This window comes from Rhinolophus ferrumequinum, chromosome X (assembly GCF_004115265.2).
Source record: "Rhinolophus ferrumequinum isolate MPI-CBG mRhiFer1 chromosome X, mRhiFer1_v1.p, whole genome shotgun sequence".
NCBI lineage: Eukaryota > Metazoa > Chordata > Mammalia > Chiroptera > Rhinolophidae > Rhinolophus > Rhinolophus ferrumequinum.
Window position 1 is genome coordinate 83,799,858 of NC_046284.1, and position 25,037 is coordinate 83,824,894.

The window sequence follows — 25,037 nt, forward strand, 5'->3', positions numbered from 1 at the left end:
TGGCCCCCATAACTACATGTGTGTTTACAACTGGCCCCTCCTACTCCATAGGCACCTTTAGCTAACCCCCACAGCTGAGCAGGTACACACCACTGGCTCTGGCCACTACTGCTGCTTGCCCGTAGCCACCGGACCTGGAGGTACTGCTGAGTGCCTCAACAGCTCTTATTGGCTCTATAGCCTCCCCCGCCACACACACACACACACACACACACACACACACACACACACACACACGACTTGCCAAGGAACATGCAGGTATGGATGCTGTGGACCACAATGATCTGAGCTGACAAGTCACCATGCCCCCTGGAGCTGTTCCTTCCATACAATCTCTACACATGGCATCCGATACCACTAGACCTGGGGGTCACAACATTCTCCCACCCAGTAAGGCCTTTCCTTACTGAAATCAGTCCATAAAGTCTGGAAGAAGTGAAGGCCTCTTCAAATGCACAGGCACCGATGCAAGACTGCATGGATCACAAAGAATCAGGGAAATAGGACACCATCAAAGGAATATAGTACACCTTCACTAACTGGCCACAACGAAATGGAGATACAGAAATTACCCAACAAAGAATTCAAAATAATTCTTCTACAGATGCTTAGAGAGCTGCAAGAGAATAGAGATAAACAATTTAACAATATCAGGAAAACGATATAAGAACAAAACGAGAAGTTCACCTGAATCTTTGGCTCATGTCCCCTTCTTCCTTCTTCAAACCCATCATTCTAACCTCTGTTTCTGTTGTCCAATCTTTTTTTGGACTTTGATCCCTGGCCTCCGTTTTATAAGGACCCTCCAGTGACTTTTGCATTTCAATTATTGTAGTTTTCAACTCCAGATTTTTTATTTGGTTCCTTTTAAAAAACAATTTCTATTTATTGATATTTCCTGTTTGATGAAACATTGTCATCATGCCTTCCTGTATTTTTTAAACATGGTTTCCTATAGTCATTTGAACATATTCATAATAGATATTTTACAATCTTTGCCTGGCCCCCTCAAAGACAGCTTGTGTTGTTCCTGCATAAAAGTCACTCTTTCCTGTTTCTTTGCATATCTCGTAATTTTTTTTCTTGAAAAATTGGCATTTTAGACAGTGTGGACCACCAGAGATGAATAAGATTTTGTCAGGTCCCTGTCCCTCTTTGATTATCTCTTTCAATAACTCCCTTTTAGATTTCAGGCTGATGTGCCTCTATTGGTATTACACTGCAATTGTTAACTGACTGCTCTATTGTTTTAGAAAGTGCCCTGGGCCTTAAATTCTTCCATGCTCTGATCCAAACAATGTCAGCCCCCTCAGGCAGGGCCCGGAGCTGCAATATTTTTTGGCTTGCCCTCCTCACCCAGGGCAAAACCTTTTCACTATGGAATGGGAGCTAGAGTTGAATGTATGAGCTGGTGTCAGCCACTTGGCTTCCACTGCTTGCCAAGTATAGATTTTTCACAGCAGGTGCAAGGGTAAATATCAATCTAAAAAGGAGGGGGGGGGGATGAAGTTTTCCATGGCTCACAAAGGAGAAGAGATACCCCCTCCCTTTTCTTAAAGCATATACTTTTGAAAACATTTGATTGTGAATTCTTCCTCTGCTCCTTTGTGATGTATGTAAATCTTTTGAAAATCTAACTAAGCCTTTTACCAGCTTTACAACCAGGAATGTCTTTCTCAAGGATCCAGGACCCATCTCTTTGAAATGTAAATATCAAGGAAGCTAGCACCTCTAGCTCTCCATCTCCTTGTGAATTTTGACTTAAGCATGTGGTTCCAAATTATAACTACTTAAGGTATAAAGTTAGGTTTAAGTTTTATGATTACTTTGGATAAAGGAAATTAGCGAAGACAAATGGCCACATCAATTACCAAGTGAATTTAAGATGAATTATGTGTAATATATGGTTTCGTTAAGTCCTCTTATTTGAGGACAAGTCATTGTTTATCTTGAGAACATGCATGTAATGGGTTGTATCTGCCTGGGCTACGTAAAACGGTGAGATTTTTTTTTCCTGTCTTTGCAATCTCTTTAGCAGATTCCCTGTGATACACATCACATTCTGGTGTAATATTTATTTATTTAATAATAAAGCTATTTCCTTTCTCTTCTACACTTGTGGAGAGGTTTTCTGGGTTGGCAGGAGATTTTGTTTGTAATTAAGGCTTTCCAACAGTAGCGCGTGGAGAAAAATGGGAACTGCCACTGGACTGCTGAATCAAATGGAAGAGCTTTTCCAGAACCTTATGCTAGAGGAGATGGGAGCTACTACTATTCAGCTGCTGGTGCTCAGATGTTAAATCTGCTGGAATTGTTCTTCAGCAACATGGAGATGTTGTTTATTGAGACGTGTTTATGGTCTAGAATATGGCCTATTTTTCAAAAGGTTCCATGTACTTGAAATAAATGTGTATGTTGATGTTTGATGGAGAGTGGTCTTTAGGTGTACGTTAGTCTAGTTGTTTTATAGTGTTGTTCTTTTGTTGCTACTAGTATCTGGGAGCAACCAGACCATTCTTAACTGTTAAGATGCCCATTGCTTTCAACAACGCCGTTAGGCATGTATTTTTCCAGGTTCTTTTCCAAATAAATTCATTCCCTTCAGGCAAAGCTGCTATGCATAGTTCTCTTACAGCCTGCCTCTCCACCCAGAAACTCCAGACAGCTGTACGTGAACTGGGGGATGAGTACAGTAGGCCACAACTCCTGCAGTAACACCACACTGGGTACTGGGGGCAGAGAGCCCCTGGTTATTTCAGCTTGCTTTTCTCCATGTAGAAAATTCTACAAAAGGACTGGGGCAGAAGAGATTGGATCCCAGTATTCTTGGCCTGTCATGCCTAAGGCCGAGCTCTCACCCTATAGTTGGGAGTTAGTTCTCCAGCCCAGGCTTGCCTGGAATAGCACTTCTGCAACACGGGACTGTGACAGAATAAGAGACCCTGGTGACCTTCTCCTCCTAAGGCAAAAGCATAGACCTAGCCTAGAAACTGGGGGATAGGGAGCCCCCATCTTCTTGGGCACATCCATATCTGGAGTAGAGTTTGTCACATGGAGCTGGGGGAGATGAAATTGGTTATAGCTCAAATGCCAAAGATTCTCACTATTTTTACAGAGATTTAGTAGTTTTTCTTGAACAAAGGTTTATTCATTTGCTGTATACCCTTATGACAATTTCTAGGTACTTTAAATGCGTGTGTGTGGTGTGCGTGTGTGGGTGTGTGTAAGTACATGTAATTGTCACCAATTAAATGGTGTTTCACTGGGGAGTGGGTCCATCAAGATTTTCACACAATCATTCTGGAAGTCCTGCACCTACCCTTAAATGTGGGTACTCCTTAGGGAGGTCTTCACTGCCCTCTCTCTACACCCTATACTGGATGGCCTTGTGCATACCCACCTCTTCATTTACTGCCCATCTACTGATGACGCCAACATCTACACCTCCAGCTCGTTCTTTTTTCCTAAGCTGCATGTCTGTGTATCTCTGCCCTTTTGTACATCTCCAAGTTAATCTTGGAGTACCAGAAACTAAGTTACAAAACTAATCTCATTTTCTTCTCAGCTCTGCACAACTAATGCTTTCTATTAGATTCCATCTAAGGGAATGGTATCATCGACTCAGGTGCTTCAGCCAAATATCTTTAAATATATCCATGATATTCACCTCCCTCTCATCTCCCACATCCGATTAATCAACTCATGCCCCTTTAAACCCTATATATTTCTGAAATATGTCCACTTCTATCATGGTCAACACTCTAGTTCAGGTCACCAGCATTTCTCACCTAGACTATTACCATATCTATTACAATCTTCTCTCCCTTTTCAAACAATTTTCCACTCTTCAGACCAAGTGATGTTATGTCTCCTCTCCTCAAATTCCCGAATGAGTCACATCAGACCCTCTATAATCTGGCTTTTTCTTACCCTGTTGGCTTCATCTCTAGAAGATTCCTTTCCTCTCTATACCCTCAGATTATGTCCTAGACATAATGAGCAAGCTCCTATCTGGCTTCCATTACCTCACACCTGCTCTTCCCTCTTTCTGGAACACCGTCCCACTACTCCTCTTGGCTTAGTCCTAGTCATCCATCAGGTGCCAAGTCACGTGTCATATCCTCTGAGAATCTCCTCCCTTCCTCAATAAACTAGGTTAGTTTCCCCTATTATGTGCTGGCAGAGCCCAATTTCCACTATCATAAAAAATCACTTAGTACATTTTGTTGAGATTTCTTATTTTATTATGTCTCCCCAATACCCTGAGAGCTCCATGAAGACAGCTGCCATGTCTCATTTCCTTAATCTACATATCCCTAGATGTAACAGAATTCTTGGCCTAAAAGTTCTGAATAGCTTTATCACGGCAAAAGCTCAATTATGAGGATGGAGATACTAGATAAATGCAAGCACTTTCTTATTTATCTACCAGGTTAAAGTTAGATGGAAAAAATTTTATTGATTAGAACATAATAGAGGATCTTTCTTCATATATAAAACATATTAATTCATGATTAGAAAAAGGTAATTTGTAAATAGACGTGGACAGCAGGGTGTTCTTGGGTAGCAGAGTATTCCTGAAAGGTTTCCTCACTCTAAATCAAATAATCCAGGACTGGGATAATTTCTAAAATGACTACTAGGAAGTGTGATGCCATCATTGGGTCTATCTACTAAGAGTTGACTTTGCAGTCTGTGTCTTTGTAACACCCAAGAATGAGGTCTAAATATGACTTGATAGACAAAAGGAAAAGAGATTCGATAACAATCCTGTTGAGTCCTCTACATGCTCAGCACTGACCTCAAAGAAGTCTAAATTTCCAGAGGTCCTAGCCTGCTTCTTCACTATACTGCGTAGGCTTCATAGTGGGATGGTTCCCATGTTCACTATCTCAAAAAAAGGTGGAGCACTTCACTATAAGATATTGCCAGTCCTGTTTTTCATCGTCTTAATAGAGCATGAGCTTTCAAGTAATATAAAACTGAATTTCTATCCCCAATCCATCACATTCTAGCCTGTTGATCCATTCCATTCATTTCAGGTTCACATCTTGAATCCTGGCATATTAAGTTTGAGACACTTAGAGTACTGTTTGGCGATTGAGTTGCAGGAGCAGCTTTCCCTTCTCCACTTTGTCCTTGACCGAATCTACAAACTGAAGTTTTGGTAGTGATGGGGAATGGGGGGCGGAGGGACTTCCCTAGGCCACTTGGAGTCAGGCCATGTTAGGGAACTAGTCAAACAATGAAACCTAGAAAATATCTGATTTGTGTGGTACCATGTTTCCCTGAAAATAAGACCTAGCTGGACAATCACCTCTAATGCATCTTTTGGAGCAAAACTTAATATAAGACCCGGTATTATATTATATATTACATTATATTATATATTATATTAAGACCCGGTCTTATATTATAGTAAAATAAGACCGGGTCTTATATTAATTTTTGCTCGAAAAGACGCATTAGAGCTGATTGTCTGGCTAGGTCTTATTTTCGGGGAAACACGGTAGTTATAAATTGTGTTCTTTGTATACATGTGCTTCACATGATCTGGTCAAATTCAGTAAAACTCCATTAAAAGTTATGGCCTGGTCTCTGGTATGTTGTAGGAAATTAAGGAAAATGAAAGCATATTGTGGGATAAAAAGGTAGAAATGGGAAAACAGAATTCCATTCCCCAAATCCAGAGTTGTAGCCTCCACAGGGGTTTCCCAGTTGAAAACCACTGTGCCTAAAAGAACAGCAGCAACCTTATGAGGGCCAAGGCTGCAGCGAGTTAGTGATATGGTAGCTTGCTGAGGCTCCAGAGAAGACAGTGAACTTTCTGAAAAACAATGTAGTAGCAGGCTACTTTTAGCCAATATATCGCAATCGTGTGATTTATTAAAGGGGCACCCCCTCTGAATTGATGCCACTACCACCCCTGCCACCAGCCTCAGTGTTTGGTGAGTAGAAAGTTTGTATGGGAATTAGGAAACAAATAAAAACAAAACAAAACCAGGCCAATTCCACCCCGCATCAGGACTTGGTGAGTAGAGCTTGGTCTGGATTTCAGACCCAGGTTTTGTGCCATGCCTGCTGCACTTGTGCAGGACAGAAGTAGCCCAAATTCTGTAATGGCTCTGTAATGGAGCATTACTAAAAAATTCTGAGGAACAGCAAAGTGCCTGTGTGGTGTGTGCCTAACAATAAAGGGGGTATGGGTTTTTGGAAATATTCTGGTGGAAGGGGCTCAACTATGCCATTCATTTTTGGGTTACACATATTTAGGCTGAAAATCTACACACACGTGTATCTTTTTCAAACTTGGTTATTCTGGGTAGGGGGATTACCTGTTATTTTTGATTCAGTTACTTTTGGGGTAATTTTCCAAGTTTTCTGAAATTGAGATGAATTAATTTTGTAATCAGGAAAAATAATTCAATGTTTTGATGTTTTTTAAAGATAAATTGTAGAATGGGGAGTGTTGTGTGTCTCATCTGGAACCCAAGTTTATGTCTACCATTGGGGTTCAAAGTGTTCTGGTCATGTTTGACATCTGGATAGGGCTAAAAGACTTTTTGCATGTGGAACTGGGAGAACTCCAAGGAACGAATTCACACTAAGCTAAACATATTTGCACACTAAGTCTGCAAATATGTTTAGCTCAGGAACAAAACCTAGATTTTGAAGGGGAGGAGTCTGTTTAGGCTGTGGGTTTATCCTTTATTACTTAGGTCTTAAGGATACAGGGGGGACTGCAAGTAAACGCTGAAGAAGTTTTTTTGCAATTTTTATTATGGAAATTCTCAAACATATACAAAAGTATAGAGAATAGTATAACGAATTCCCAAATACCCACCATACAGCTTCAACAATTATCAATTTATTGCCAATCTTGTTTCATCTATAAGCTCACGTATCCCACCCTCAGATTTTGAATCAAATACTAGTAGCATATCATTTATCTGTAAAATTTACATACATATCACTGAAAGATAGGGATTTTAAAAAAAACATAACCACAGTACCATTTCACACCTAAAAAATACCCAATAAATTGGGGAGATGTTTTTATTTAAAATTCTGCAAGGATTGGGGGAACAATCAATACATTTCACTGGTACCATAAGGAAGGATGTAACACTAAAATGGGGCACTTCCCCCCCTCCATGTCATTCCTTTATAAAAGCCACTTTGGGGCCTTTGTAGGGAGCTGGGGAAGAGTGCCGACATCATAAACCCCCAGGCAAAACTCCACAAAATTTCCTCTAAACATCTTTGTCTTTTTCTTAAAGTTGTTCTCCCCGAGGCAGCTGACCCAAGTCTTCTTTCTAATCCTTCATTTTCTGTTCTCCCTTCACAGAAGTTCCCCCTCCCCATGCCTTTTCCAAGTAACAACATTTAGCTATCTCTCAGTTCTCTGCACTCTCACATGCAGAACCAGGTGGGATGAGGAGTTAGCTGAGTGTATTGGAAAAGGGGATGAAAACTATGGCTGACTGAATCAGTAAGAGATACAAAAGAAACCTAGGCAAACTAAGAGACATAATTAACTTTGGAAACTGCCTACACTGCAGTCTTTATTGGCTCTGGCATCAAATAATACAGTATACTGAATCAGTAAAATGAGAAAACAATCTTTTCTTCAAAGAGATGTTAAGATTACATGAAAGAAGTGGTTAGGGCATTGCAAAAACATCAAATTTATTATTTGTGTATCATTTTAAAATTTTTATAAAAACTCACAATATTATTTTGTATTCATTGTATTTACTTTTATAGTTAGTTTTATATAGCAAGTGATTTTCTTGAATAAAATTTTCAGCAAATTAACAATAGTACAAAAACACTGAAGTTGGTACACAAAGGACTGATTCTACAAAATGTTGCCCTACGTGATGGAGTGATCTTAAAACTGTGTTAGTCATCGTGTGGTATGACAGAAATAGGAGTAATAATTCTTGTCCTTGAACATCTTACAAGTGCTTTGAAAAGTTACTGAAACACCTGATACAGAAAAGCCACACAAACGGTGCCTAGACAGCATATGCTCTAGTAGCGCCAGAGTAGAAAGGGAACGTTTTGCCACATCGTGATGACAAAACATGAATTAAATCAAAGAACCTTCAGTGATGCCAACCATATTTCAAGTAGTGTCTCAGATGCGGAATATACAAAGAGTAAGGAAACATGGTCCTTGGTCTCAAGGATATCATAGTCTAATGGAGAAGGCAGACATGTCAAAAAAGCACAACAAAAGGCTATAGGCGCTGATCTAAGAGTCTGTTCACATACAACAGTACAACAACCAGGGCAAGAGGAGTCAGTGAAACAGACAGGGATGGGCTGTCCCAAGATGTAGGAGGAAACCCAGATGAGCTATCTCCGAGGAAACCTGGGAGCGTTCACCTGTACTTGACAATTCCATTGCTCGATGGTTCACATTAATGATTCTTTCAAAGCAATCCTGAACATCTTTGCTGTTCATCTGGAAAAACAACCCAACATATGATTAGCAGGCTTATACTAATTTAACAATTCCTCCAATCAACAAATGTACAAAGGGCCTATTATCTGCATCACTCACTTCACATTTGGAAAGCCTTCAAAGAGTTACCTAATGCAGATGCAACGTGAGTCTGGATAAGCAGCTGAGGGAGTTACAGGTCAATACGTATGAATTATGAAATAAAAAAGTGAGGAAACCAGTGATACTAGTTTTGCAAAAGGGGGGTGGCCATCTAAGACAAAAACTCCTAAATTCCATGATCTGGATGCTTATGGAAATAATTCAGGTTGGTTCCCACCTATCAAAGACTTTGCATTTAGTGGCCAAACAGCCATGCAAATAGGAAAGTTCAGTCAATTGTAAGAATCATGACACACACAGAAGAGAGTATCTTAACCCAGGTGGTCAGGAAAGGCTTCTCATAGAAGATTATGAAGTACCTATTTTTATTATCTCCAATTTTATATTTAAAAAAATGGAGCATCCGATAGATAACTTGGCTGAAGTTACACAGTGAGCAAGAACTGGAACCAGTTTTCACGCCTAGGTCTGACTTCAAAGACCCAATTTAGTTTCTGTCACATCTAAACTCTCTCATAAAAATGTCATGTTTTACTTCAGTCACCATAGTGGTCTTTCTACTTTTCATAGTGCTGTTTGCCCATAAACATTTAAAATCTGCTAAATATGGTATTAACAGTTTATCAGGAGACAAGTACCATGGAAATATTGATAAAACTCTGTTCGTGTTTGGTGGCTCCCACACATGGGATGCCTAGAAGTAAAAGCTCTGTACAAATATACATTATTTATTTGTGTGTGCATGTATGCACATACACACACAATTTCTTGAAAAAATTTATACATTATAGACACACCACCAATTATTTCCAGTATATCTGTGTATCTATATTAACCTCTGTTTTCTAAAACATTAAAATATTTGACCAGCTGAAAATGTTTATAAAACATGCAGAAAATAAATTGCTGATTCATGTCTGCAAACCTCAATTATTTGTGGAGAGTTCTCTTTTTATTTCTTATCCAGGGGAGGGCTGAAAAACCAAACAATGTACAAGTGACTTTTTAACATTCTTAGAAGGAAAAAAAATCCTAATTGTACATCAATCTTTGGAGTGCTGAGGTGGTAGAAATTTTCTATATACTACCTCTGCTCATAGGTCTTAGCCTGAGACTCTTGGTCTTGAAGAGAAAAAAAATCTCCTTGGAGTTTTAAAATATTCTGACTAGGCTGGGTTCCAGAGAATATTCCACAAAAACTACTTAAATGAACCTGCGGTCAGTCCTGAAAAATAGCGCAACTTATTCTAAATGTTTCTGGCAAAAAAGAAAAAAAAAAGACAAAAGGAAAAAACACAATGTATTTATAGGCTAATAATTCTTAATAATGGATCAGTATGAATACTGTACATTTTTGCCTTTGTCAGATATATAAGAACCAAATTAAGATGATTCATTATTACCTCTATGAATAACAAATACAGGTTAAGCCTCCAAAGTATTTGTGAACAGCATTTCAGGTGGAAAGAGTTTTATTTAAAAATTATCTATAAAATAAGAATCCAGTATATCTGCTATGCTAATGTTCATGTAGAATGTAAGAATCTTCTTGAATAACTAGGTTAGCAGAGGAAAAATATCTTTGGGTCTATTTGAGATTGTATGAATAGTAAAAGTCAATTTAAGTGAAATTGAAAATATGTGTCCAAATATGTATTTGATACATTATACTTAAGAGAAAAACAGAAAAACCCTCAATAACCATATTTGATCAAACTATATAATTCAGATAATGAAACTGTCATTGGTTTTGAAAACCCACTTTATTTTTAGTTTACTTTCATAGCATTAGTATGGAAAATGTCTTATGAACTAAAACTTATACTTTATCTGTACTTAAATATGTAGTAAGTATGTTTTCAAAATAGTGGCACCAAATTTCTTTAGCAAGTGCAACAAAGCCGACTTTTTAGCAGTAATTATAGAAAAATGTTAATAGTTCGTAGAATTACAATGCAAACCAAATGGAGAAAAACTGAGTATTTTGAAGTATAAAACACAAAGCACACAAGGGAGCAGTACATGAGTATATATTCTAAAATTCAATATATAAAGTTCAAAAACATAAACTATTCTATGGTCTTAAAAGATAGGAGGGCAGAGTACAGATTATGAGGAGGAATGCAATGGGCTTTTGAGTTACAGGCAACGTTAATTTCTTGATCTGGATTCTGGTGACATGTATGTGTTAACTATGTCAAAATTCATTAAGCTATACAGTTAAGATGTATGCATTGTTCTATACGTATGTTGCACAACAGTAAAACATTAAATTTTTAACACGGGGTAACTCTTAAAATTTTAGGAGGAACTGTGTTTAAAAACAGGTTACTTTGAGGAGGAACAAAACATTTTAAATGACCGTTATTTTCTATTCATTATTTACTAGAATATTTGAAAAGTGTTTAAGTGTTATACATGGAATGACCTTTACCCTCTTCACAAAGTAGGTTTTCCCTCTACCAAACCGCTGATATGGCTGGGGGAATAAAGGTAGCTCCAGAAAACTCCTAAGCAATTGAGATGGGATTCCTGGTTTCAGGCAAGTATCAAGGTTTTTTAATTTGGCACCCCCAAAAAGATTGTCCTGTGGGACAAAACATACAGCCTCAAACTTTAAGAGATTGTTTAGGTGTCCTAACACGTTGAAAGTCTTTAACAGTTGAATATCAAGAAAGGAACCTCACTCAGTTGGGTTGTAATCACCATAGAGATCCCATTCCTGTGCCAAATGGCAGTCAGGAAGTTTAAATGGAATGCCACTAAATTCAAATATGCGGAATAACTTCCTTTCAAAAACTAGTTTATATTGAGAGAACCAAGGTAGTTCTAGGGTCCTGAGAAAGGGGCAATGAGAGCTGCAATTTCAGCATGCTACATCATACTCTATGAATACAGTTTTCATGATAAGATATATATGGCTAACAATACCTTCCTGACAAATACGTACTTTGAAAGTACCATTTTGTTAAACTACATTTGGGTTATATGGGGAATGGCCATTTCAAGTGGGCAGTGAAAAATTACCAGTTGTGAACAATTTTTGCGTATCAAATTATTTACATATGAATACAAAAATTTCTGAAAAGGGCAAATTAGATCACGTTTCTGGAGACAAAATTATGGTCGAGTGCAGTTAGGGCACAAAATGTCAAATTTCTTCGATCATTTTTAAAAATTCAAAACTGATTGTTTAAACCAATTCCCACCAAAGAGCTTGCTGACAAGGGCTAACGCCATGAATGAGAAAACGGAAAAAAAATTAATAAAAGATGCCACATAACCAAGGTGATCAGATTTTAAAGGCCTTCACTACAAACCACAAAACTGGTACCAAAAATGCGCACACAAGCGCGCGCTCACACACACACACACACACACGTGTGAAATGTGAAAAAACAAAACAAAAAAACCCCCCAAAACCAACCAACCACAGAGCACGCGCGCGCGCGCGCGCGCGCACACACACACACACACACACACACACACACACACACACACACAAGGGTTCGGAGAGCAGTTAAGACACTTTCAAAGAAAAACCCAAGTGGCTCAGGCTTTCCCAACTGTGTCAAACAGCGCTACCAAGAAGCGGTTTTCAAAAGCATCTGAAAAACGTGCAAATTGTCCGAAAACACTGCCTCGCAACTGAGGCAGTTTGCAAGCGTGATTCAGGGGTCTGCCATGGAAACAAAAGGAGCCTCCCTCCCCCGGGGAGCCCGCACATGTCACCAGAGGTGCGCGGGCACTAGGTGTTGTAGGGCAGGCGGAAAGCAGAGAGGTCTGTGCAGGAGCGGTACATACTAGGGGTCGCTCCCCGGCACGGACAGGGCCACGGAGTTTCCACCGGTGGCGGAACCGTCCAGCTTTAGTTTCTCCAGGTATTCGGCATGCACGGGCTTGTGGCACTGGAGGACCTTGATCGCATCTTCGACTTTGAACCACTCTCGCTTCCTCCCAATGCTCACCGAATCTTCCCAATCCTCTAGAATCTCAGTGACAGTCAGGACATACACGTACGTTCTGTGCTTGCGATCTTGGTTCTGCTCGAAGACGCCCAGGAGCCGGCCTAACTTCCCTTTGACTCCCGCCTCCTCGAACACCTCTCGGACCGCCGCGCTGCCCGGCTCCTCCTCGGGCTCCAAGCCCCCGCCCGGCACGATCCAGCGGTCCGGGTACCGGCTGCTACTCACTAACAGCACCTCGTCCTCCCGCTCGCTCCGGAAGCACAGGCACGCCGCCCGCTTCTTGAAGCCCTCGGGGTCGTAGGTCCGCGTCTGGTTGGGCTTGCACTTCATCCTTCAGGCCGCCTGCTCCCACGCTCGCTTCTGCTCGGGTCGCCGCCGCAGCCGCCGGCCGAGGTGCTGCGGACAGAAAGGGCTACGGCGAGGGGCAGGGAAACAGAAGCGAGCGCCTCAGCCCGGGAGCCCGGCACCTAAAAGAAGCTGGGGCGGGGGCGGGGCGGGGGCGGGGGCGGGGCGGGGGCGGGGGCGGCCGGCGAGGACGTCAGTCAGTCCGCCCCTCCGCGGCGGGGGTCGCCAGTGCAGACGCCTGAGTGGAGGAGGTGGAGGCACTGCCGCCGCCGCCGCCGCCGCTGCCGCCGCCCGGGACTGCTGATCTACACGCAGTCCACCCGCGGCTCTCGCGCGCGTCGCCTTCTCAGCCGCCCCGGCAGGGGAGAGGGAGGTGAGGCGCCATCGCGTGCGCGTTCGCGTTCCCTTTCCACGTGCGCGTTCCCGTTGGAGGGCGAGGGGCGGGGGCGGGTGTCGGGGTCTCGCGGCTCCTGCGGCGCGGGCGCCTGGGGCCCACCGCGCAGGCGCCCGGCAGCTCTCCAGCTAGGAATCTCCTTCACGTGGAGTTAAATTCACCGCATTGTGACTTGGGCCGGGACTTTTCCACGTGTACCTTGGAACGAAACGTGGCTGTGGCGCCGCGGGACGTTTCCTCACCGCCCACCAGGTTCAGGAGACACACGCAGTCGTTCTCCACACAATAGGGTCAAGTGCATCTTCATCATCACCCATAATGAATGGTACTGGCTTATTCATAACGAGGCCCCGATCTGTCCAAAGGATCCTCGGTATTCTTGGATCAGTTTTACCTAATCTTTGCTGAGTCATATCATGCAGTTTTATTTCTTCAACAGGTTCTTCATCTAGCCAGACATCTTGGCACAGCCCGTACACTTTTCTTCAACCCCTGTTGACATCTTACCCGCCCCCTGCCTCAGTTTCCTCATCGGTAAGCTCCTCACCTAAATGCATTAGAGTCATATTCACCCACCATCTGGAGAAACACCCCAAGTAGAGCGTTATTAAATCCCAAGAATCTCCACTCTTCTCTCTCTCATGGAAGAGTGCTGGTTGGGGTTTTGGAAAACACGGCTATGGAAATCCCTTCATATTCTACATTTTTATTTTCAGAAGTCTCCTGGTGTGGGATGGCAACAAGACCATTTGGTGTTCTCTGTCCTCTCTGTTTGGTCATCCTGTCCTCTAGGCCATCTTTCCTCTAGGCAAAAATTCAACAACCTAAAGCCTTCCCTCTCCTTTTAAATGGTTTTTATTGTTTCCTTGCTCTAACAGTAGCCTTATGGAGAAGACCTCTGATGTCCCCTAACTTTGCCATATTGCAACTGAGTCATCTTTGTCTCTCTCTAACCAACAGACTGCTGGCATCAGGCAAACAGGATCACAAAAACTCACTCTTCCAATGACATATTCCTTCATCAAGCAGAAATTGACTGAAATGTAAGTGGAAAGTAGTTATGAAACATACAGTCCAGTTTTTAAAGAACAAGTTAGTTTTCAGCTTCCCAGGGTCTTCTCCACTCCATGTATACCCAAAATAGCTCATAAAAATGATCCTGTTTCCAGGGGCTACAGACACCTGCAAGGTCTAGAGCATAATGTGATAAAACTGTATGGGTCGTATATGAAGGACATGATAAGGTGGACACATACAGGGGATGACTTCAACCAATAAAGGCACCACTGCTACTGACCATATTTTAGCAATCTGTGGATGATCAAGAACATGTGAAGGAATGCAATACCTCATGATTAAAAACACATAGATTTTAGCAGGCTGTTATTCCTCAGTGTGTCCATACTCACAAACACACAAGCAATGATAAACCACTAGGATAAAATCCATTACAATCAGAATCTAGACAGATATGCCTATATCACCAATATCATTAAATATTGTTTTAGATGTTCTTTCCAGTGTAGTGGGATTGTAAAGAGAAAAAAAGTATCATTTTGGTAAAAAAAGACAAAATTGTAATTATTTGCAGGTATGAATGAATTCTTGGGAAGCACCTAAGAAACGGTATAAAAAATAAATTCCTTTAAATGGCAGAGTGAAATATTAGTATTTAAAATACCAAGAGCTTTCATGTATTCCAGCAATACTCATACAGAAAATGGAATGGGGAAATCATGACATTCACAGTAGAAATATCAACTACCCCAAAATAAATTATACAGATCCCCAAAAATACGGTTAGGACATTGTAGTAGAAAATGTTAACCTTGTACTCAGTTTTGTAAGATGATTTCAATACATCAAAAGGAAGTCTAGCAAACCTGGGAGATGGGGCTGATGTTTGGGGGCAGGGGTGATCCAACCAGGCCCCAGCCATGTCACAAGTCTACTTCACAATTACCAGGTACTATCTCCTTGTCTCACCACTAGGGCCATTTTCTAGCCTATTCCATCACTTCTACATCAGATTATGCCTGTGCAATATGCCTCTGCTGGGGGCATGTTTACTGGAAGGGAGAGGAATAGCAACATTATAATATGGAATATGGTATGGGCTAGATTCCTACTAGCAAAGACATGCACGGTGTGTTTCTAAATAAAGAGATCCACAACTTACAGGTTTAGTCCAATGCCAAGGAAAATTTGAAATTAGTTTCCCCCCCGCCCAGTATTTCATAAAATAATTGTATCATTCACCTATTCTAATAATAGCACAAGACAGTTACGACTTTTTCTAAAGAAGAGTCAGAATCGTTTTTGAGAGACTAGCATTCCGCTGCCGGGTTTGTCTGTAGTTAAGTATTTCTCCAGTGATGAAGAAGGTGATTTGGTGAACCATTGTAACAGTTGCCTGTCACAGTAACAACTGCAATTCGTTCACGCTTGCCTGTATCTCCTCCCACATTGTCCATGGCCTTGGAGATGGAACTTTGTCCAGTGGGACAATGACAAGTGTGAAGCAAGCAGAGAATTAAAAAGTGCTTGCACACTGGGGTTTCCTTTCCCTCTCTTGCTGCTCTTCAAACAAGATGACAACAATGTGAAGAATCCCGGGCTTGGTGGATGATGCGAAGCCCATAGCCCATGTATCCCCTTCACCCAAGCTGACAGTGAACCGATTGTCACTAAATTTTGGGGTGGTTTGTTATGCATCAAAAGCTATGTGACACAGCAATTAATTGCCATCCATGAAAATCCAACCAAAAATAAAGAGAGACAAAATGTTTTTCACAGTAGAAATTTCACCTCTGCTTGAAGAGGTTGACATTGAACTTTGCCTGGAGTCAGTAGGAAAGGGGTGAGGTTACAAAATGTAATATTTGCTGCGTACAGTGTATGTGCCGGGCCGTGTGTTGAGCCCTGTATCCTATTTAACTGACAGCCTATTAAATCTTAAGGAGGCAGTTATTTCCATTTCATAGACGAGAAGGCTTAGAGTGGAGTTTGTATTTGAATTAAAGTCTTCTTGTCTCGATAGCCTGTGCCCTCACAATGTCACCATGTCTTGTCAAAAGGATTATTTTCATCAAGAGCTATGGTTTTTTGTGGCATTTATTGATAATGGTCAGAGTTGACTTTTTAGGAAAGGTGTTCATTTGCTAAGAGTCACTCAGTTCAGAGAAATGTATTTTCCATCTCGATGTTCACTTGCACAATAGTGAAAAGAACACCTGAGTGCCTGTATCATTCCCATCAGTGAACTGTGTCACCTTGACATGTTACTCAACAACTTGAAGTCCAATTTTCCCCGACAAGCATCAAATGAAATTAAGTGATAGAGAAAAGAAGATAGTCGATTTTGTCATCATTGTCAGCATGGATTTTGGTTTTGGTGGTATGTTTTATTTTACATACTTACTTTTTATTTACCAGCAAACTTGGAAAATGAGTATCAAAATCCCTCTTAAGCAGATTAAGAAACAGGCTGAGATGTGTTTAAGTAAGTAAGGCAGTAAGCGATGGAGCTGAGATTCACACTTTGGTCTGCCTGACTCCAAAGGTCATCCTCTCCCATTCACTATGACAGATTTCACGTATGTTGAGAGTTGCTGAGATGCACAGCACATGCCATTGCTTTGGTACACACTTCCTCTTGTCTCATGTTTTCCTGCCTGGAAGATCCAGGCACCCAGGAGAACATAGCTTCTATGTAATATTCTAAAGCTGCTCTGAGGATCTGCTCTGAGACCAACGAGACTGGGATAATGTTTCTGCATTTTTTTCTGAGCTAGGAAAGGAGCAGGCTGATTGGAAAGGGACAGCAACCTTAGAAGCATCGTCGTGGGAGTTGGCTGAATGAAAGAGGATGATGGAAATTATGTGGATCACAGAAGATAGTTATTATTGTACCTGTTAATTGTTTATTAGACATTAAAATGAAATATGAGTCCACATAGGCAGCTCCATACATATGTTTTCACTTGGGGAGGTTTGGTGGGTTGTGTCTTTCAGGTCACTCTCTACGTGTTCCTAAATTCTTTGTCTTCGTGTACGTTGGACACTGTTTTTTCCTCAGCCACAGAAGTGGCTTCATAGTGGGTCTGTATTAGGTAATTCAGTAAAAAAAAACATTACTCAAAGACAAAGTGATTGAATTCAAAATACCTCCCTATTTTTTCTCTTTGATTAATCGATGACTCTTGGGATGAATACAGGACTTCTAATTTTGTGATTTTTTTGAGTAATGGCACGGATGTGCAGTCAAGGGTTTGAACACAAAGTTGGACAGATGTCAAGTCCAGGTGAATGTTTCCACCCTCTCAAAAAGGCAGCACTTCCTGATTCCTCTTGCTGTTTTGGTCACTACCTCTAGTTCCCTGACTGCGGTGTCATCCTTTTCACTGATGCCGTCCCCGGTACAGACTTCTAATTCTGCACCTAAACCCTTTCTAGTGCTCCTCTGTTTGTACATCAGAGTCAAATGTTAAACCCTCACACAGCTCTTCAAGGTCCTACAAGACCTGGGTCCTGTTTCCTCTTTGACTTTACCCCTACCAGCTTCACCTTCAGTCACTCATCTCCAGTTTCCTTGGACTGCAGTTTCTGGATCATGTCAGCCAGACTCCCTCTTTAGGACCTTTGCTCTAACTCACCCTTTGCCTGGAATGTTCTTCACCCACACCGGCCTGGCTAACTTCCTCCCTCCCATGAAGGCCTTGTTCAGTTTTCACCTCCCCAAAGAGCCCTACCCAGGCCACCATACTTCATATTGCTAAGTGCACTCATCTTTACCACCCCCACTCACTTTCCTGATCCCATTTACTTTGGCCTAAATTATCTCTTTTTTACACCACTATCACCTAACTATGTTGTTTACTTCTTTGTTATGTGTGTTGCTTATCTCTTGCTCCTCTATAGCTCCTTCTTGAATACTAGCTACCCGATCTTAGGGATCTTTGTCTCTTGCTCACTGGTATATCTCAAGCAGCCCAGGACTTTGCTGAGGAAACACTGTAGTGTCCAGGCAATATCTGTTGATGTGATGGACGTGTCTGTCTCTCCCACTACACTGGGACACCCTTGAGGACAGGGGCCTTGTTTCCTTGGTCTGTCAACCCATATCCAGGGCACTTTCTGATACAGCTGGAAAGGCACTGCCGAATATTCGTTGAATGAGTGAGTGAATGAATGAATGAATGAATGAATGAATCTTTTGAAAGTGACACTGATAGGGAAAACATTCTGTTTCCAATTGCAGTTATTTCAGTAGGTGTCATCTGTGTCAGCACCATGCATGTATCAGCTGCCGTGAAAACTCTGCTAGTGAGCTGGGAGACATTTGAGGGCCAGAAGTCTGACTCACTTTCTGTGAGTATAAAAGTTGAGATTAATTTTAACTAATAGTACATAATGATGGGCACTTCATTGATCGTCTTTAATCCTAATTTAACTTAATTAATTTAATTTAATCCTAATTTTATTAGGATTTATTTAATCCTAATAAAAACCCTTCAAAGGAAATATTTCCATTTTCCTAAGGGAGAATATTGAGATCAAGACCGTTATGTAAACTGCCCAGGATCTGACAGGTAGTAGGTAGCCACATGAGGTGGAAACTTAGGGCACCTCAACGATAGCACCGCTTAAGGACTGCAGTGTAGACAGACCCCCATATAACTTGCCCTCAGGAGTCCTGTCTGACTCCCAGCTCTTTTGTCTTTGATACAGCTCTGCATCATTTTCATCCCATCTCCTAACATTTTAGAAGCTCTTCGTCCCAGAGATCTCTCCCAGCTCCTTTGGACAAAGGTTGGTATATTCAACATTTCTGCTGTGGCAGATGAAAGATGACTATTTAGAGTCCTTGTGAAGGACAGAAATAATTGTTATTTACAACTCTTTTGTGACTTTTGATGATTGTGGATGCTGACGAGAGTCCTTTGTTGCAGAGCTAGTTTCCTTGTGTGAGAATACTGTTCTTGGCAGGACGCCCTTCCCTTCCACAAAGATATCAAAGCAGCCTAGGAGGAAAGATTCTTTGCTTATCAAGACACTGTGCACCCACAGGCCCGAGCACCACGAGTCCCAGTCCCTCAGAGGCAAAACAGGTTTCTCAGGGTCACCACACTGTTGCACAGATTTCACAGGCTCCTTAGATGAAGACAACAAGGCACATAAAAGGTATGTTTGGTATCAGAAAAGGGGGTCAGGAAAATGGCTACATTTCCCTCTTTCACAGTAAGATTTCAGGTACCCCCAATAAAATCAGCCTGTTCTGGAAAGACGCACCATGGTAGAGCGACTGTGAGCATGGCTTTCGAGCTGGCCTCATTCTCTGGAATTCGCGATTGATAGGAAAACAGCTTTTCCTTTTCTTTTTTTCCATCTTCTTCTGGGTTATTTATTTCAAGGAAAGTTTGAAAGTCAGTGGTTTTGCTAGCAGTCTTCTCAAAATACATTACTGTATCACCTAGGATAGGATGTCAATTAGACTCTCAGTTTCTAAACTTCACTTCAACTTTGGTCTAACACTTTTACTACCAGCCTACATCTCAGAGGAAGCATCCTTGACTTATTGCTTTGAGTGAACTTTCTGATGCATGCAATTCTCAAAATTTTTGTGAAGGAATCCTGTTTTTTTCTTAACTACAATATTAGAAGAGAACAAAAAAATCTGTGAGGGCTTACTATGTAAGAGGTATTTTATGTGTCTCATTGGTAACTTTCATAAAATCCCTGTAAATAAATACTAGTATTACAATTTCACAAGTGAGGAAACTGAAACTCAGGAGGATAGGTAACTTTCTCCCCTGATCACACCACTAGGAAGTGGCAGAGCTGGGATTTAGAAGAACTGCTGTCATGGCTCATTGCCTGCATTGGTCAACACACCCACCTAAAAAAATTTTGAAAAAAAAAATTAGTGTTTTTTGAAGATCACCAATGTAAAATTTCAAATTCCATTCCATTGCTATGTCATCATTCTATTTTTAGAGTTTTACTATGATAAATAATCCTTTTCCTTTACATAAAATATTAAGTTTATAATAACATTATGGTTGGGGGTGTCAAGTATGGAAAGGCATATACAGGTTTTGCAGTCAAAATTCACCCATTTGCCAATCAAATTCATCCTTTTGCAGATCAAATTTTCCCACAAAAATGTTTTATTAATCTTTGTAATAAAAATAATTCCAATGTTATTGTTAAAATTAAACGTTTTATTGCATGTATTTAATAATAAACAAAATACTTATTTAACATCAGAAATACTTATTTACTTACATGTAGCTTCATTTGTAGCGGTCCTCCTGCTGCTGCTCGTGGTTATTTCATATACATATTCATAAAATAATTATGACAATCTGTAGGAGTAATAGTTCCAACGGAATGATTAATAACATCTAACTAAATGTTCATGATTTGATGGATCAGCCAAAATATTTCTTGCGCAGGACTTAATTTTTGAAACAACTTCCTCAATGGGGTTCATCATTGCAGAGTATGGTGGTAGAAATAATAAAGTGTGTCTTGTCTGCCCAACAAGATCCTGCACTTCCTGGGTTTTGGGGAGGCTTACATTGTCCAAAACAAACCACACTTCCTCCAGATTATCTTCATCCAATTTCTGCAATAATCTCTGAAGAAGTTCGCGAAAAATATTTGAAGTAACCGTAGAATGTGCAATTACTTCATGCCACAGCGTTCCCTGAATGTTTATTGCTGCAATTAGAGGAACATTTCACCCTCTAAACGTTGGCACGGTCACAGGAGCTGGTGTATTAACTTTCGATCGCACCTTCGTTTTTCAAAAATTAAGTTCTGTGCAAGAAATATTTTGGCTGATCTATCAAACCATGAACATTTACTAGATGTTATTAATCATTCCGTTACAACTATTACTCCTACAGATTGTCATAATTATTTTATGACTATGTATATGAAATTACCATGAGCAGCAGCAGGAGAACCGTTATAAATGAAGCTACATGTAAGTAAATAAGTATTTCTGATGTTAAAGAAGTATTTTATGTTTATTATTAAATACATGGCAATAAATGTTTAATTTTAACAATAACTTAACATTGGAATTATTTTTATTACAAAGATTAAGTAAACATTTTTGTGGAAAAATTTGATCTGCAAAAGGATGAATTTGATTTGCAAAAGGGTGAATTTGCAGTGGAAAACCTGTACATGACTGAGTTCTGGGAATTGTTTTAAGCCGTATTGTGTGTTGAAAACTATGTGCCATGTAGAGGCACATGGACAAATGAACCGGATTTCTAGTCCTTCAACACCTCCTAGCTTCTAGAAGGGTTTGCATGGCACCTGATACTCAGAAACCACGTGTATAGTGGCTATATAGAAAACATCTACTGTACTATCTCCAGGTTGGAAGTGGGTGTTTTTGCTGTCAATGTTTCTGTGTGAAATAAATGAATTCAGCAAACCTCCTGCAATACCTACCATGGTTCCTGTAGTGTGCGTCATACAGGATACGCAAACAGCAAATAAAACAAGGTCCCAGTCCTTCAGTATTTCATAAGAAAACAAACAGAAGGAAAGAAATGTAATTTCTGAATTAGAAGTCTCCACAGGGTACATTTGTGGTACCAGAGTGGAAAAGTGGAAGAGGAGACAAAGAATGGGACGGAGAAAGAATAGAAGCACTGGGTGCAGGAGTCAGATCAGGGAACTGAGTCCTTGAGAGTTGTAACATGCATGGCTGTACCTGAAAATTCCATTGTTTTGGGGCCCTCACACTTGACTCCATATTCCTGAATATTTATGATTTTCACCAAAACAATTCGTCGAACTACCAGTCTTATATACATTAATTCCTCCAGCTAATTTTTAAAATGAATTTTGTGCATCAGTTATTTTGTCTTTGCAAAACCTAGGGGAATTTCAAAAGTTCTTCCACTGTGAGGACATTTGAGGCCCAGAGAGATTATTAGAAAGGCCAACAATGCACGGGTACTAGAAGCTACTGAATATAGGGTGCTGTGATGAAAGTCAGAAACTCTGTATGTTCCTCACACTGTGGGAGGCTCTCTGGTTACAGGGATCATGCAAGGTGATCTGGCTGCTTAGTAAAGAAAACCATGCCACAGCAATCAGACAAGAAAAAGAAATAAAAGGCATCCAGATTGGTAAGGAGGAAGTAAAGTTATCATTGCAGATGATATGATACTATATATAGAGAACCCTAAAGACTCCACCAAGAAGCTGTTGGAGCTGATAGATGAATTTAGTAAAGTAGCAGGATACAAAATTAATATTCAGAAATCAGTGGCATTTGTATATACCAATAATAAAACATCAGAAGGAGAAATTAAAAAAAAAATCCCATTTACAATTGCTCCAAAGACTATAAAATACCTGGGAATAAATTTAACCAAAGAAGTAAAAGATCTGTACTCAGAAAATTATAAGACACTGAAGAAAGGAATGAAGGAAGATATAAATAGATGGAAACACATATCATGTTCATGGATAGGAAGAATTAATATAGTTAAAATGTCCATACTGCCTAAGGCAATATACATATTCAATGCAATTCCTATCAAACTGCCAACGTCGTTTTTCACAGAAATAGAACATATAATCCTAAAATTTATATGGGACCATAAAAGACCCCGAATAGCAAAGGCAATCTTGAGAAATAAGAACAAAGTGGGAGGTATAACAATACCTGACTTCAAATTATACTACAAGGCTACAGTAATCAAAACAGCATGGTACTGGCATAAAAACAGACACATAGATCAATGGAACAGAATAGAGAGTCCAGAAATAAATCCACGCCTATATGGCCATTTAATCTATGACAATGGAAGCAAGAATGTATGATGGAGTAAAGACAGTCTATTCAATAAATGGTGCTGGGAAACCTGGACAGACACATGCAAAAAAATGAAGCTGGACCACCTCCTTACACCATATACAAAAATAAATTCAAAATGGCTTAAAGACTTAAATGTAAGATCTGAAACCATAAAATACCTAGAAGAAAATATAGGAAGAAACTTCACAGACATTACCCGGAGTAAGATTTTTACTGATATATACCCTCGCTCGAGGGAAGTAAGAGAAAAAATAAACATGTGGGATTATATCAAACTAAAAAGTTTTTTCACAGCAAAGGAAACCATCAGTAAAACAAAAAGGGATCCTACTGAATGGGAAAAGATATTTGCCAATGATATATCTGATAAGGGATTAATATCAAAAATCTGTAAAAAACTCACTCAACTCAACTCCAAAAAAACAAACGATCCAATTAAAAAATGGGCAGAGGACTTGAAGAGACATTTTTCTAAAAAGGACATACAGATGGCAAATAGACATATGAAGAAATGCTCAACCTCACTAACCATCAGAGAAATGCAAATAAAAACCACAATGAGATACCACCTCACCCCAGTCAAAATGGCTATCATCAATAAATCAACAAACAACAAGTGCTGGCGCGGATGTGGAGAAAAGGGAACGCTTGTGCACTGTTGGTGGGATTGCAGATTGGTGCAGCCACTATGGGAAACAGTATGGAGGTATCTCAAAAATCTGAAAATGGAACTACCCTATGATCCAGTAATTCCACTCCTAGGTATCTATCCGGAGAAACCCAAAACTTTAATTCAAAAATCTTTATGCACTCCTATGTTTATTGCAGCACTATACACAATAGCTAAGACATGGAAACAACCAAAGTGCCCATCGGTAGATGACTGGATTCAGAAACTGTGGTACATTTATACAATGGAGTATTACGCAGCCATAAAGAAGAAAGAAATCTTACCATTTGCAACAACATGGATGGACCTAGAGAACATTATGTTAAGCGAAATAAGTCAGACAGAGAAAGATAAGTACCATATGATCTCACTTATTTGCGGATTCTAAAGAAAAGAATAAGTGAATGAACTAATCAGAAACAGTTTTGGAGACAAAGAGGAAAAACTGAGGGTTGCTAGATGGGCGGGAGGGGTCGGGGGTGGGGGGGAGGGTGAGGGGATTGGAGGGCAGTTGGTGACCACAGGATGGCCACTGGTTTGAAAATTAATCTGGGGAACGTAATTTGGTGGTTACCAGAGGATAAGGGGGTTGGGGGGTGGGGGATGAGGGTGAGGGGGATCAAATGTATGGTGATGGAAGGGGAGCTGACTCCGGGTGGTGAACACACAGTGTGATTTATGGATGATGTGATACAGAATTGTACACCTGAAATCTATGTAATTTTACTAACAATTGTCATCCCAATAAATTAAAAAAAAAAAAAAAAAAAAAGAAAACCAAGCAGGCAGATCCTAACCCCAGTGGTCTGTAAAGATTTGTCAAAATTGTCTATCAAGGGGGTGTTTTACACACACGCAGCTGCACCCGCATGCATAATTAATAAATTAGACTTCTAGAACGCAGCTAGGATCACAGAGTGTTGGAGCCAGTCTGTCTGACTCTAAAGCCTCAAAGAATGTCTGTGACATCAGACCATTTTGCATAATAATTTACTTCAGTTTAATTCAGAGTTACTACCTACAATTTCCCTGACTGTGCCTGTCTGCTGTTGCCCCAAGGAGAACCCTGGAACTGAATGTTCTGCCTTATCTATAGGGCATGGACACAATGGGCAGCTCCAGCATCCAAGCCCTTCACAGTGACTATGGCAACCAGCGTAAGAAAGTATTCTCACTGTTGCTGTCACACTTGAAGCTGTCTGTTCATGCCTCCATACTGCAACTGATCTCCA

General features: G+C 40.5%; 1 protein-coding gene across 1 annotated transcript; it reads right to left on the bottom strand.

Moving 5' to 3' along the window:
- Nucleotides 1-6,845: 6,845 nt before the first annotated feature.
- Nucleotides 6,846-13,038, bottom strand: NUDT11 (nudix hydrolase 11). Its single transcript, XM_033104903.1, has 2 exons — nucleotides 12,380-13,038; nucleotides 6,846-8,473 (listed from the first exon to the last, which is right to left on the bottom strand). Coding segments are annotated over exons 1-2 (495 nt in total). The 5' UTR covers nucleotides 12,874-13,038; the 3' UTR covers nucleotides 6,846-8,472.
- Nucleotides 13,039-25,037: the final 11,999 nt, after the last annotated feature.

Coding starts and splice junctions, on each gene's coding strand:
- NUDT11 (XM_033104903.1), bottom strand. CDS start 12,873: ATGAAGTGCAAGCCCAACCAGACGCGGACCTACGACCCCGAGGGCTTC.